At 71.7% G+C, this 13,030-nt stretch overlaps 1 protein-coding gene across 2 annotated transcripts in view; it reads right to left on the minus strand.

Annotated features, from left to right (window-relative positions):
• Nucleotides 1-106: 106 nt before the first annotated feature.
• The window catches only part of ASPSCR1 (ASPSCR1 tether for SLC2A4, UBX domain containing), a 20,632-nt gene continuing 7,708 nt past the window's right edge, over nt 107-13,030 (minus strand). For both annotated transcript variants that reach the window (XM_084861991.1, XM_084861992.1), the window contains exons 5-16: nt 10,691-10,748; nt 8,850-8,923; nt 8,359-8,725; nt 4,249-4,388; nt 3,745-3,826; nt 3,406-3,472; nt 2,928-2,990; nt 2,577-2,629; nt 739-790; nt 537-606; nt 281-456; nt 107-200 (exon numbers count right to left, since the gene is read on the minus strand). In XM_084861991.1, the coding sequence (XP_084718117.1) occupies nt 187-200; nt 281-456; nt 537-606; nt 739-790; nt 2,577-2,629; nt 2,928-2,990; nt 3,406-3,472; nt 3,745-3,826; nt 4,249-4,388; nt 8,359-8,725; nt 8,850-8,923; nt 10,691-10,748 (1,216 nt within the window). In that variant the 3' untranslated portion in view covers nt 107-186. The remainder of the gene's footprint in view (nt 201-280; nt 457-536; nt 607-738; nt 791-2,576; nt 2,630-2,927; nt 2,991-3,405; nt 3,473-3,744; nt 3,827-4,248; nt 4,389-8,358; nt 8,726-8,849; nt 8,924-10,690; nt 10,749-13,030) is intronic.

Genomic DNA, 13,030 nt, shown 5'->3' on the forward strand with positions numbered 1-13,030 from the left:
AGGGCAAAGTGCCTGCCTGTGCCCACATGCCGGGTCCCAGGCTGGAGGCCGTGCCCGGGAGGCGGCCGGGCGAGGGCTGCGGCCCTTTCTGAGAAGGAACAGGGTCTCTCAGGAGATGCTCAGTCTTTATTGGCACTCGGGTGAGGAGGTCCTGTCCCCGGCCGATGGGCACCTCCGGCTGGCGGCTCACCTCTTGCTGGCTGCAATGCAACATGTGACCTGGAGCCCGGCTCCCGCCCGCCACCCTCCCGGCCCGGCCAGCCGGCCGCCCTCGGAGTACCTGGCAGCTTTAGCCATTTGGGCACCTTGCCCAGGTCCCTCCTCAGGGGCTGGACTGTCCCAGGGCTGGGCTCAGGGGGCGCCCTGGCACCCTCCTCGGCAGCTGCCTCCGACTCGAGGGGCACGGGGTCAGGGGCTGGCAGCGGGGGCGGGGTCACGGAGGTCCTGGACATGCACCTGCAGGAGGAGGCCATGGCACAGGTGGTGAGCCTGCGGCGGGCCCTCCCACCCGGGCACCGCCCGCGCCGGGCTCTCACCTGGTCACCAGCACGTCGGCTGCCGATGGGGAGACGGTGTGTTCCAGCAGCTTGGGCTCCAGATAGAGACCTGCAGGCGGCAGCACCTCAGGCCCCATGGTGGGGCCAGGGCTGGGGGCTGCCCCGGAGCCCGGGGGGGGGGGATCAGACCACAGGTCCCCCTTCCAGGCCCCAAAGCAGGCCCTGCTCCGCACCCACTCACCTGCTGGCTCCTCGGCCCCGAAGTGCACCAGGGCGGCCGGGAAGAGGTTTGCCTGCAGGAAGGGCAGCGGGAGCTCAGGGGCCAGGCAGGCACTGAGGGTGGAGGGCCGGCCCCGGAGCCTGGACAGCCTGCACCTGCCCTCGCTGACTGCCCCGAGGGCCAGGGCTGCGGTCCCACGGCTGACCCAGGGCAGTGCCCCCACCGAGCCGTGTCCTCGGCCTCGGAGCAGCTCCGCTCCGCACTCGGAGGCGAGGTGGGTGACAGACAAGGACTGCGACGTTGGGAAACGCCCCCGTGAAGCCTGGGTCAGAGCTCTGGCGCTGGAGGTGGCCAAGGAACGGAGGGGTGTGGTAGGACAGAGCCCGCCCTCCCAGCAAGGCCAGACCCGGCTCAGTGGGACCGCCAGGTGCTGGGACTCCCCTTAGCACCCACGTGGCAGCATCTTCCTATTTCCCAGCCCCCCCCCACAAGCCCACCTGGTGGGCGGGGCCATCTGCGGCCACAGTCTTACAGCCCGGAGGGCCTCCCCTCCCACCTGGCCGAAGCCCCGCCCACTGGTCTGTGTCTGGGATCCAACAAACAGGTGACTGCAGACCAGACACCGGGGAGGCCTGCCACGCCGAGGGCTCCCAGACGCAGGGGCTTCGCACCCAGAGGTGAGGCCTGGGGCCTGGGCGGGGGGCGGGGGCTCCGGCCCAGGAAGCAGGTTTGCTGGGGGTGTTGGGGGCCTTTGTGCCCACTGCACCCCCACAGCCTGGCCGCTCCTCGACAGTCCTGGTCCAGCAGCCAAGCGGGCAGCTGGGCTGCCACCCCACCCACGCGGTCGCCCCCGGAACACGGGCAGGCCCCAGCAGCTCGGGCAGCAGCCAGCGTGCGGCCTGCCAGGGACATGGGAGCCGCGGCTTCCGCGCTGCCCCCCCGGGGGCGGAGGCTTCCTGCCGAGCTGCCAGCTCTGATCCGGGCAGGGCCGCCCCGGAGGCCGCGCCAGGGCCCGCGGGTGACGGATGAAAGGAGACGGCTGCTGGTAGTTGGGGTCAGTCACAGAAATGAGGCCGAGAGGCCGGGCACACCCAGGGCTCCTGGCGGGGGGTTGGTCCCCTCCCAAAGCACCTTCCAATCCGGTGCATCAACAGGCTGCGGGAGGGGGCAGGCTGCTGGGGGGAGGCGGGTGAGCACCCTACTTCAGCTCCTGGGCTGCCCCCCCACCGTGACTCCGTTCCTGATGAGTGGCCAGCTCTGCCCCGTCTTGTCCCCTCTCCCTGCGCCCCAGCGGCAGCCCCAGCTCAGCCCTCGCAGGCCTGCGGGCCACTTAACGAGGGCTGGCCTCTGTTAGTAATTAAAATATCTGAGGCCGCTTTGAAGAGGAAACCATTAGGCCGGCTGGGGAGGCCCCGGGCTGCCCTCCCTTGAGGACAGGACATTCCTCCTGCTCTGGAGGCGGCCCAGCAGGCGCTGGGTCAACACTGCTCACCCTCCAGGAGCAGCCAGGGGGGCCCAGGGCAGCCCGCGGGGAGGCCGGCCGAGAAGGCAGGCAGGGAGCAGGCAGCAGGGCCTCCAAGGCAGCAGGCCACCTGCAGGGAGTGCTCTGACGCTGGACCTCAGGACCTGCCCCAGCTGCCCTGCCTGTGGGCCCTATCCACCCAGACCGGCAGGAACCCGCAGCCAAAGGGCCCCAGGGCAGCAGCGGAGGAGGCAGGAAGCAAGCACAAGGCCAACGATAGAGACTCTGCGTCGACCTCTCCCCCTCACCTCGCCCCCTCCCCGTCCTGGCCTCAGGGAGACCGCCCCTGACCTTGGCCTTGACCTGCAGAGTCCACCCCCAAGCCAGCAGCCAGTACCTGAAAGAGGGTCAGCGTGTGGTCCTCCAGGATGGTTTTTGGAGGAGTGATGACTGGGGAGAGAATGTGCGGTGAGGAAGGCCCATCCGCTCACCCACCCCCTCGCCCCCCGCCCCTCCCCAGGGAAGCCTGGCTGGAGGGCCCGGCAGCCTCAGGGGGGCTGTCCTAGAAGAACCCTCAGTCCACAGCCTCTGCCCACTTCTCTGCTGCAGCAAAAACCCTGGTGAGGGGCTCGGGTGGGGGAGTGACGGGGCAGCCCCTGCCAAGACCCCAGCCCTCGGCCCACCCACCGCCCGGGCCGGGAGCGGCTGGCAGCGGGGCTGTCCGGGGGGCTGCGGGAGCAGTACTCACACAGGTGGAAGGGCAGCTCGGGGTTCCCCAGGTGGCTCCTCACAAAGTCCCGCAGGTCCCCCACTGAGGAGGAAGGGGGGTGAGCGGCCCCAGCAGACACCCCAGTGCTGGCCCCGGTGGGAGGGGACAGCCGGCTGCACCAAGCTGCCCCCCACCCTGGGCAGCCACTTCCTGGGTCCTGGCACTCAGGACACTGATCCGAGCCGGGGCTGGGAAGTCAGCCTTTTCCTTCCACGGAACCAGGACCCTCAGCTGGCCCGGGCAGGCCCACCCTGCCCCGCCCGCCCCCCAAATGGCCTCCAGGAGCTGTGGGGCGAGAGCTCCGGTGGCCCTCTGTCCAGAAGAACGGGCACGGGGGCCAGGCACCGCCAGGCCAGCCCGACAAGCACCCGGCACGCTCCGAGAGCTCAGAGCCCACTCCCCGAGCGCAGGCCCGGTGGCCAGGCCACGGCCACGGAGCGTCTGGACCAGGCCCTACCTGTCTCGCTGGGGCGGAAGAAGCCCTGCAGGATGTAGCGGTCGGGAAACAGCACCCTCAGCACGACCTGGCCGAACAAGCCGCACCGTCAGAATGGGAGCCCTGCCGGGCAGGAGGCAGCTGCGCCCCTGGGCCCACAGTGACAGGACCCCCCGGGGCAGACCCCGGGACGGGGCAGACCCGGGACCGGGGCAGTGGAGGTGCCGCCCCCGCCCGGGCACAGACTCTGTTCCCATCCTGAAGCCGCCGCTGCTGAGTGAGCCCAGGCTCGGAGTACGCACAGCGGCCTGTGCACCAGCCCAGGCTGCTCAGCCACCTGACCCCGCCGTCCGCCCACACCTTCGGGTATCGCTCCAGCTTCTCCTTCATCTGGGCCTCCCTGAAGGCCTTGGTCACTAGGGGGGCCTCTTCCAGGCGCTTCCTGTGGGAGGGAGGGGGCGGGTGAGGGTCCGGTCTCTGCCAGAGAGGGTGTCCCCCCCCCGGCTGGATGACAGGCCCCCCCCCCCGGGCTGGATGACAGACCCCCAGGTGCGGCCGGCGTGGGGCCGGGGGCCGGCGTGGGTCTGGGGGCCGGGCGTGGGGCCGGTGGCCGGCGTGGGGCCGGGGGCCGGTGTGGGGCCGGGGGCCGGGGGCCGGCGTGGGGCCGGGGGCCGGGCGTGGGGCCGGGGGCCGGGGGCCGGGTGTGGGGCCGGGGGCCGGGCGTGGGGCCGGGGGCCGGCGTGGGGCCGGGGGCCGGGGGCCGGCGTGGGGCCGGGGGCCGGGGGCCGGCGTGGGGCCGGGGGCCGGCGTGGGGCCGGGGGCCGCGGCGGGAAGCAGGGTGGGAGGCGGGGTGGGCACACCCACCGCTCGCTCTTGAGCTGGGCCAGGCGCCTCCGCACGTCGTCCACCGTCACCTCGAAGAACTCGTCGGGCAGCTCGGCGGGCCAGGCCTGCAGCAGCTCCCCCAGGTCCGGGTGGCACACCACGGGGTCCCGGTCCACGGGCTGCGGGCACACACACGCCGTGCACCCATGCCAAGCCGGCCCCAGCCTGTGGCCGGGCCTCGGGGTGGGCGTGGGGCGTGCCTCACTCCCAGGCCAGGTCTCGCCAGGCCCAGGCGGCGTGAGGGGCGCCTGCCTGCCCGCCGGCCGGCCGGCCTCCCGCGGCCTTGCTCACTGCCTGGGGCGCAGTGCCCTGGTCCAGACCACGTCGGGGCTCCAAGGGAGGAGCAGGGGAAGCGGCAGCCCCCAAATTAGAGGTTTGGCAAAACCTGGCACCGCTGCCCCACAGCGTGCCCCCTGCCCTCCCCAGGGGAGCAGCCTGGCGTGCCTGCCCACCGCGGACACAGGAAGGGACAGCGCCACCCTAATTGGCAGAAGGTCGATGGAAATTACAAGGCAGCCGCTCTGCGTGTGGCGCTCCGGGGGCTAATTGCAGCGAGCGTGGGGCACCTTGGGGCGCTGGCCGGCGGGTGTCCAGCCAGGCCCCGTCCTCCACAGAAGGGCCGCCAGGAAGCTGCCCTCTGCCCCTGCCGCCCCCACAGCTTGGTGTCCCCCTCCTGTTTCTCACCGGGGACCAGCCTGTCTGATCCTCCCTCCCCATGGCCCGGCCTGGCCACAGCCCCGGCTCAGCCAGACCCCAGGCCTCGGCATTCGGGCGACAGGTGCCCCGGGCCCTCCCGCGGCACCGGCCGCCGGCACCGGCCTGTGGTCCCTGCCCTCCTGGAAGGGAGGCGGCCGCAGGAAGCCCGCTGGCCCGAGGCCGGGGCCAGGAAGGGCAGCCCAGCCGGAGGTGGGGGGCGAGGCTCCGGGGAGCTGCCCCTTCAAAGCCACAGCCTTCCTGCAGCGCCGCGGGCTCTCTGCGCCAGAGCTTTTTATAACGAGATGCCAGGCGCCGGCCGCCCCCCACAGCCAGGCGCCTGCATTCCTGAGGGGCTGCTGCTCCCAGGGGAGGCGGGCAGGACGGGAGCCGAGCGGAGCCGCCGGGCACGGCCAGGACGGGCCTCCGGCGGAAAGTCTGGCGCCGCCTCACCCTCGGCGCAGCAGCGGGTGGCGGGGCCCTGCAGGGGGTCCTGATCAGCACATGGTGGAGCCGCCCAGAGAGCACGTGGCCCCCACCTGCTCCTGCGGCCGCTGGGCCCGGGCGGGCTCCCTGTGCCTGCTGTTCCGCCGGGCTCCCCCGCACCGGCTCCCCGCCCCGGCCGAGGGGAGAGGCTCGGGCCGGCTGAGAGGGGCCAAGATGAACCCACAGCGGGTGCGCAGCCACGGGCTCGGGCACGGGCTCTGAACAACAGAGAGCTCCCCGCCCGAACCCGCCGGTCACTACGCTGCTGGGGCCCGCGGAGGCGGGCAGGGGGCGGGCGTGGAGGGCAGACGTGGCCCGGGGCCCAGGAGGACGGGAGTGTTGCCCGGCGACAGGCCTGTGGAGGGGTCGGTGACACGCCAGCTGCCGGCCGGCCTTCAGAGTCCCTGCCCCCCGGGACGGGCCCTGATGGGACGGAGGGAGGGAGGGGACAGCACTGCCGCGGGGCCACACCACGCCCAGTGCGGCCACGTGTCCAACAGGCCAGGCGTCGAGGGCCCAGGGAGCCAGCCCGGCCGGTGGACCACGGGGCTGGGGCAGGGCCGCTCGGCGGAGGCTTCCTTTTCTGGGAGAAGTTCCCAGGCCGTGCTGCACTCGGCGGGAAGGCTGGCGCTCGGCGGGAAGGCCGGCGCTCGGCGGGAAGGCAGGAGCCCAGTGGGGGACCCCCGGCCCGGACCCGCTCCTCGGGGCTCTCCCCTCCCCCGCGGGGGGCGGGGTGCGGAGTGCTCCCCCGTGAGGCTGGGAGCTGAGCCGAGTCCCTGTCAAGGGGCAGGCCGCACCCCGAGTCACTCCCGCCAGCCGCCCGGAGGCAGGGAGGACCCCAATCCGGGCGGGCCGAAGCCTGGCCCTCAGTCCCGGAAGCACTGGGCCCACCGACCTTTTGGAGCAAAAACTGCAGTTTTCTAAGGAGAAGCGTACGGCCAGGCCACGCAGCTCAGGGCCGAGCGTCGCCCTGTGAACCAGGAGGTCAGGGTTCGGTCCCGGTCAGGGCACAGGGCACAGGGCACAGGACACAGGACGGCCTCGCACCGGGACCCCCAGCACCCACAGGAGGCGGGCCGTGTGGGCCCTCAGGGTTCCGCGCAGCTGGCATCCCCCCGCGTCCCGGCCCGCGGGGCAGGACAGGCCGGAGGCCACACCTGCCGCACGCCTGTGGCCGGGGCGGGGCCGGGCTGGGCACCCACACACCCTGGCGCCCCGCAGGGACCGCAGGGGACAGGCAAGGGGCTGGCTCCTGGGTAGGCGCCCCGCAGGCCGAGAGGAGGGGAGCCGGGGGCGGGCGCCCTGAGACGGGCGAGGTGCGGAGGCAGTGCGGCCTGGGCGGGGGAGACCCCCCCGGAGGGCGACAGGCGCAGGGAACCACGTCAGCCGTCCTGCCCGGGAGCAGCGCTTTGATCAGCCCGTGCCGGCTGTGGGCCCGCTGGGACGCTGCCCCATGCGAGTGCGCGGAGGGCGGCCGGCCGGGAAGGACTTCAAAGGCCAGGGGCCCAGCAGCTCCCGCCCGTCCGATGGCCAGTAAACTACCTCTAATAATTAATGTGTGACATCAAAGCCGGAGCCGCGGTCTGTAAACCATCCCGCCTCGGAGGGCCGCCTGTATTTTATCCTGTCTCCGACTATTTAAGCCCAGAGCCGCACGCGGGAGCATTAATGGAGCTGGGCTTCTGATCGCGGAGTGCACCTTTGAAGTTCCCCCCAAGTTCTGTTTGTTCCCTCCCCTCCCCCAACTGCAAGGGACACAAAGCAGACACCATGTGGCCGCGGCCCCCGGAGCGCGGCTGTCAGTGACGGAGGCACGAGGACGGGGGACGCCCCACCGACAGCTGCTGGGGCTCCGAGATCAAAGGAGCTGCTGGCGGCCAGGCGCCCCGCCCGGGGCCGGGCAGGCAGGGGCGCAGGGATCCTGGCCGGTCAGCCCCCCTGCGGGCAGCACAAGCCCACGCCATCCCTGGGTGCCCCTGGGACCCTCAGCAAGTTCCCTGAGCACAGAGAGCCAGGCCCCTCCACGCAGCCCCGGAGGGAGCAGCCAGTCCCGGCCCCCAACCCAGGGTCCCCCGAAGGCTCAGGCTCAGAGGGAGCCCCCAGCACCAGCTCAACCACCACATGGGCCTGCTCTCAGCCACCGATTCTGGGCCCAGTGCCACAGGGTGAGGCTGGGGATGGTACTGGTTCTAACGCGGCCCCGACATCAGCCACTGCCCCCCCCCACCCGGGTAAACATCCCTGAGCTCAGATGGGCTGGCCCTGCCCTCCCTGTCCACTCGGCAGAACCACAGCAGTGTGGGAGCAGGAGGGAATCTGGCCGCCTACCCTCGGCAGGACCCGGCTCCATTCCACGTCCAACACCCCCCGCCGCCCCCCCCCCCCCGGCTCGGCCTGGAGGCAGGACTGGGCCCCAGGGAGACGGGCTGGGCCTCGTCCCTTCACTCATGACACACGAGACGGAGTGGAACCGGCCTGGCCTGCCCAGGTGAGGGGAAAGGGCTCCTGCCAACCGGCCCGAACCCCGGAATGAGGACGGCCCGGCGGCCCGGCCCCACGGCCGCCCGGCCTCACCACGTGTCTGCACGGGAGGACAGACGTGTTCCCGTGTAGAAAAGCAGTTTGTAGAAACCAGTGCGTCCTGGGGCAGCCAAGACCCAAGCAAGACCCAAGCCGCCGCCTGGCAGAGGCACCGCCGGACAGGAGTGCCGAGCCCACGCCCAGGCCAAGGGCCAGGGCAGGCAGGGGGCACGGGCAGAGTTTGTGGAAACCTGTCGAACCCCATCTGAAAGGGGCCGCCAAGAAGCCGGTCCAGACCAACCAAACCAGCAGCCGTTCGTGGGGAAGGCCCGGTGCACCTGCCCCCGCGGCCGGCGTGCGGCGAGGGAGGACCGGCGCCCGCCCGCTTACCGGCTCCGGCTCCGGCGGGGGCCGAGACTTCTTGGGCTTGGAGGGGCCTCCGGGGCTGGAGAAGGACTTGGGCAGCTTGGCGGCCGGGGCGGTCAGGCACCGCGAGGACCCGCAGGGGCCGCCCAGGCGCTGCCCGCCGCCCGAGAAGGGCACGAAGGGGGGCGGCCTGGGCTCCTCCGGGATGTGCTTGGCCGGGGGGTCCTCCGCGCGGCCGGCCGCCGAGGGGTCCGCCGCGTCCGGGCGGCTCACGTCGCCCCGGCTGAGCCCCGCCGAGGCCGACAGCGAGGGGGTGGGGCCGGCCGGGCTCCCGCTCCGGGGGCCCCCGGGCTCCTGCGTGGCGGCCGAGTCGCATGACCTCATGGCAAACCTGGGGCCGGATAGAGGGACGCCCACGTCTCAGCACCCGGCCTCACTGCCCCGCCCCACGCAGTGGCCTCGGACGAGAGGGCCATGGGCACGTGTCCCTCACGTTCCCACCTTCCCGCTTTCACCTGATGATGGCGCTGCCCCCGGTGAGGCCCAGGGACAGCAGCGTCGTGCTCTGCAAGGCGGCTCTCCCCGTCACCTGCAAGGAGACAGGACAGTGGCCAGGCTGGCCCACTGCCTGACCCACCTACCCGCCACCCAGCCTGGCCACTGCCTGACGCCACGGCTCCCAGCCAGCCCGGGGCTGAGGCCCAGGCACCCGCTCCCCAGCTGCACCCGAGCATCTGCTCCCAGGCCTGGGTCTGTCCCCAGCCCGAGGCCTGGGAGAGCAACACTGGCCACATGACCGGCCCTCTGAGGGCTGCAATGACCATGACGGCCCTCACTGGGGCCCAGGTGTCCACCCCCCAGGCCCCTCCCCTCACAGCCCAGAACCCCTTCCTCACGAGCGTCCCGCCCCCACGGTCCCCTGGGCCCTCGGGGACGGTGGCCACCCCGGGCCAGGAGAGGCCTCAGCCAGGATCCAACAAAAGGCCCCTTGAGCCAGGGACCGAGCGCCAGGAGGGTCCCGCGTGGCAGGCGGGGGGCGGGCAGGGCCTCTGCCAGCTGGGCCCCTCCGCCCTGCGCTCAGTTTTGGAAAAGATCAAAACGGAGCAAAGCAAATATTTATTAAAATGAAACCACTTTTGTGACTCTCGGGCTTTGGAGAAGCTGAGAAAACAAACAGGGCGTTGGAGTCTGGGAGTGCCGGCCGTGGTCAGTTCCCGCGGAGCGGCCCCTTTTCCAGGGAACACTGGGGCCTTCAGAGCCCTCGGCACTTTGAAGGCAGAGGCAGAGGCAGAGGCAGAGGCAGAGGGAGAGGGAGAGAGGGAGAGGGAGAGGAGAGGGAGAGGGAGAGGGAGAGGGAGAGGGAGAGGGAGAGGGAGAGGGAGAGGGAGAGGGAGAGGCAGAGGGAGAGGGAGAGGAGAGGGAGAGGCAGAGGGAGAGGCAGAGGGAGAGGCAGAGGGGCAGAGGGGCAGAGGCAGAGGGAGAAGGAGAGGGAGAGGGAGAGGGAGAGGGAGAAAGGGAGAGGCAGAGGGAGAGGGGCAGAGGGAGAGGGAGAGGCAGAGGCAGAGGCAGAGGGAGAAGTAGAGGGAGAGGGAGAGGCAGAGACAGAGGCAGAGGGAGAAGGAGAGGCAGAGGGAGAGGCAGAGACAGGGGCAAAGGGGCAGAGGGAGAGGGAGAGGCAGAGGGAGAGGGGCAGAGGGAGAGGGAGAGACAGAGGCAGAGGCAGAGGGAGAGGGGCAGAGGGAGAGGGAGAGGGGCAGAGGGAGAGGGAGAGGGGCAGAAGGGCAGAGGGAGAGGGGCAGAGGGAGAGGCAGAGGGAGAGGGAGAGAGGGAGAGGGAGAGGGGCAGAGGGAGAGGGGCAGAGGGAGAGGGGCAGAGGGAGAGGGGCAGAGGGAGAGGGGCAGAGGGAGAGGCAGAGGGAGAGGGGCAGAGGGAGAGGGGCAGAGGGAGAGGGGCAGAGGGAGAGGGGCAGAGGGAGAAGGGCAGAGGCAGAGGCAGAGACAGAGGGAGAGGGGCAGAGGGAGAGGGAGAGGGGCAGAAGGGCAGAGGGAGAGGGGCAGAGGGAGAGGGAGAGGGGCAGAAGGGCAGAGGGAGAGGGGCAGAGGGAGAGGCAGAGGGAGAGGGGCAGAGGGAGAGGGGCAGAGGGAGAGGGAGAGGGGCAGAAGGGCAGAGGGAGAGGGGCAGAGGGAGAGGGGCAGAGGGAGAGGCAGAGGAGAGGCAGAGGGAGAGGGCAGAGGGAGAGGGGCAGAGGGAGAGGGGCAGAGGCAGAGGCAGAGGCAGAGGGGGGCTTCCAGGCTGGAAACCAGGCTGGGCTGCGTGGCGCCGGGAGCCGGCCAGGCGGGTGGGGCCGCAGTCCTACCTCATCCCTCATGTACACGCAGACCGGGCTGGCCTCCCACGGCTGCTCCAGACACGCCCTGCAGGAGGGAAGGACATCGGAGCCAGCCGCTGGCACGGGACCCAGTGCTCGGGGCAGGCACCCCGGGAGCCCCAGAGCCCCACCGAGGCCGCCCAGGGTCCCCAGGAAGATGGCAGTGGGCACTGCCCACCCCGCCTGGCCTCCAATATCCTCTCCCTCACGACCGAGACCCCGAGGACAGAGCAGCCCGGAAGCAGGCTGGGCGTGTGTGCAGCCGCGCACTCACGTGCCCACACACCTGCATGTACCCGACGACGCCATCTAGCACCCCTGGGCCCACAGCACCCCCCCCTCCCGGCCCGCAGCACCCCTGGCCCGCAGCACCCCCAGGCCCGCAGCACCCGACCCCCCGGGGCCGGCAGCACCCCCAGCCCACAGCCCACACCCCAGGCCCGAAGCACCCCCGGCCCGTAGCACCCCCAGGCCGCAGCACCCCCGGCCCGCAGCACCCCCAGACCGAAGCACCCCCGGCCACGCACAGGCTGGGGAGCTCGTGGCCTGCAGGGACGGGGGAGGGGGAGGGATGTCCACTCCTGCATTTCCTGACACGTAACCGCCCCCCAGCCCCCTCCCCCAGGGCAGCCGGAGGCCGGGCCAGAGCAGCCTGTGACCTCAGGGTCACTGTCTCAGCCTCGGGGCTCACTCGCCAGGGGCGTGCTGGGACGGAGAACGTGGAGCTGAACTGGCCCCTCTGGGCCTGAGCAGCAGGTCCCCGGGTGCTGCACACGCCCCGTGCACACAAGGGACGAGACACGACGGGCCCTCTGCGTGGCTCTGGCGTGGGCGCTGCCCGTGTCTCACTTGCTTTTAGCTTCTACATGTGTGTGCTGCCAGGCCAAGACCCACCCCCAGAGCCAGCTGTGTGGCCTTTGAGGTGCAGCCCTGCCCCTGCCCGGGCACCACCAGCCCCCGCACCCTCCGAGGTCCCTGCAGGAAGGGGGAGACCCGAGCTGAGAGCCTGGTCAGGGCACCCCAGGCCTGGGCCCAGCCCACCGACCCGGTGCCCGGCCTCAGAACGCACAGGCCCCAGTGCCAGCACGGCCGTCCCCAGGGACCCCGCGCCAGCCCAGCGGGACCAGATCACAGCGCGAGGGAGGCCTGCGGCACAGCCTCCGACATCAAACGCCCGCCCGGCTTTGATGTGCCTCCTCAGAGGGATCGGGTTCGAGTGGATCTGAGGGCGACGCCTGTAAACACGCGAGGCGGGCGGCGCAATCACTTCCAGACCTCCCCGCCCGTTAGCAGCCGCTCGCTCCGCAGGACAGGGACATTCCAGCTCGGGAGCCGCCCTCACACCCTCCGCGTCCCAGCCTGTCTCCGGGCTGAGCCGTCGGAGCGCCCGAGGGTGGCACAGGCCCAGCAGACGGCGGCGTGTGGCGCTCCCGGGGGTGCCCTGCCCCCTCCCCAGACGGCACCCTGTGCGGTGGGTGTGCCCGCCGGAGCTACAGATGCCCTGTGCTCCCTCAGAGCGCCCGCCCACAGGCGTGGGCCACCCCTCGGCGATGGAGCCCCAGTGCGGGAGCCCTGTCCCGTCACCGGTTTGGACCTGAACAAGCCGCCTGGCACCGAGTCCCCCCGCGGGAACCAGAACCCCCCAAACCCAGAGCCAGCCTTCAGGCTCGGAGGGGCGCCTGCCGCCACGGAGGCCCTCCGTGGAGACTCCCGCCGCCACCCACGGCAGCCCCGCGGAGACGGAGAGCCGAGCGAAGGGAGCAGGAGGCTCAGGCGGACGGAGAGGACAGGCGGGAAGCAGCCTCTTTCCCCAGGACCGGAGGGGCTGCGGGAGCTGGGGGGCGCCCTGGCACCGCCTCTGCCGCCTGCAGGGTCCCGGGACGGCACACCACCCACCGCAGGGGGAGCAGGCAGGCAGGCCTCCCAGGGACACTCAGTGCCTGGGGGACCCTCAGGGGAGGCGGGCGGACGAGCAGAGGGCCCAGGCCTCGGGCAGATGCAGCCGGCACAGACACCGGCCCGCCGGCACAGACACCCGGCAAGTGGGGGCCTGGCCAGTCCAGGTGCCGGCAGTGCCGTCCGAGGCAGCGACCAGCCGGTGGGCCCTGAGCTCGCCCGGTGGCGGGCGCTCCCGGTAAGACTCCTCCTGCCACAAAGACCCCAGAACCCCTCACTCTTCCTGCGGGCACAGCCACAGGGAAAGGTTCGGGACGTACTGAGTCAAGTCCATCAAATTCCTAAAGTCAACTGCCCGTGCTCTTGCTCTCCTTTGATGTGGCTGCCCGGGATTCCTGACCACCTCTCTGCACGCACATGTGGCCCACGTGG

The sequence above is a fragment of the Pipistrellus hanaki genome (assembly GCF_964339955.1).
Source record: "Pipistrellus hanaki genome assembly, chromosome: 16".
Taxonomy (NCBI): Eukaryota; Metazoa; Chordata; class Mammalia; order Chiroptera; family Vespertilionidae; genus Pipistrellus; species Pipistrellus hanaki.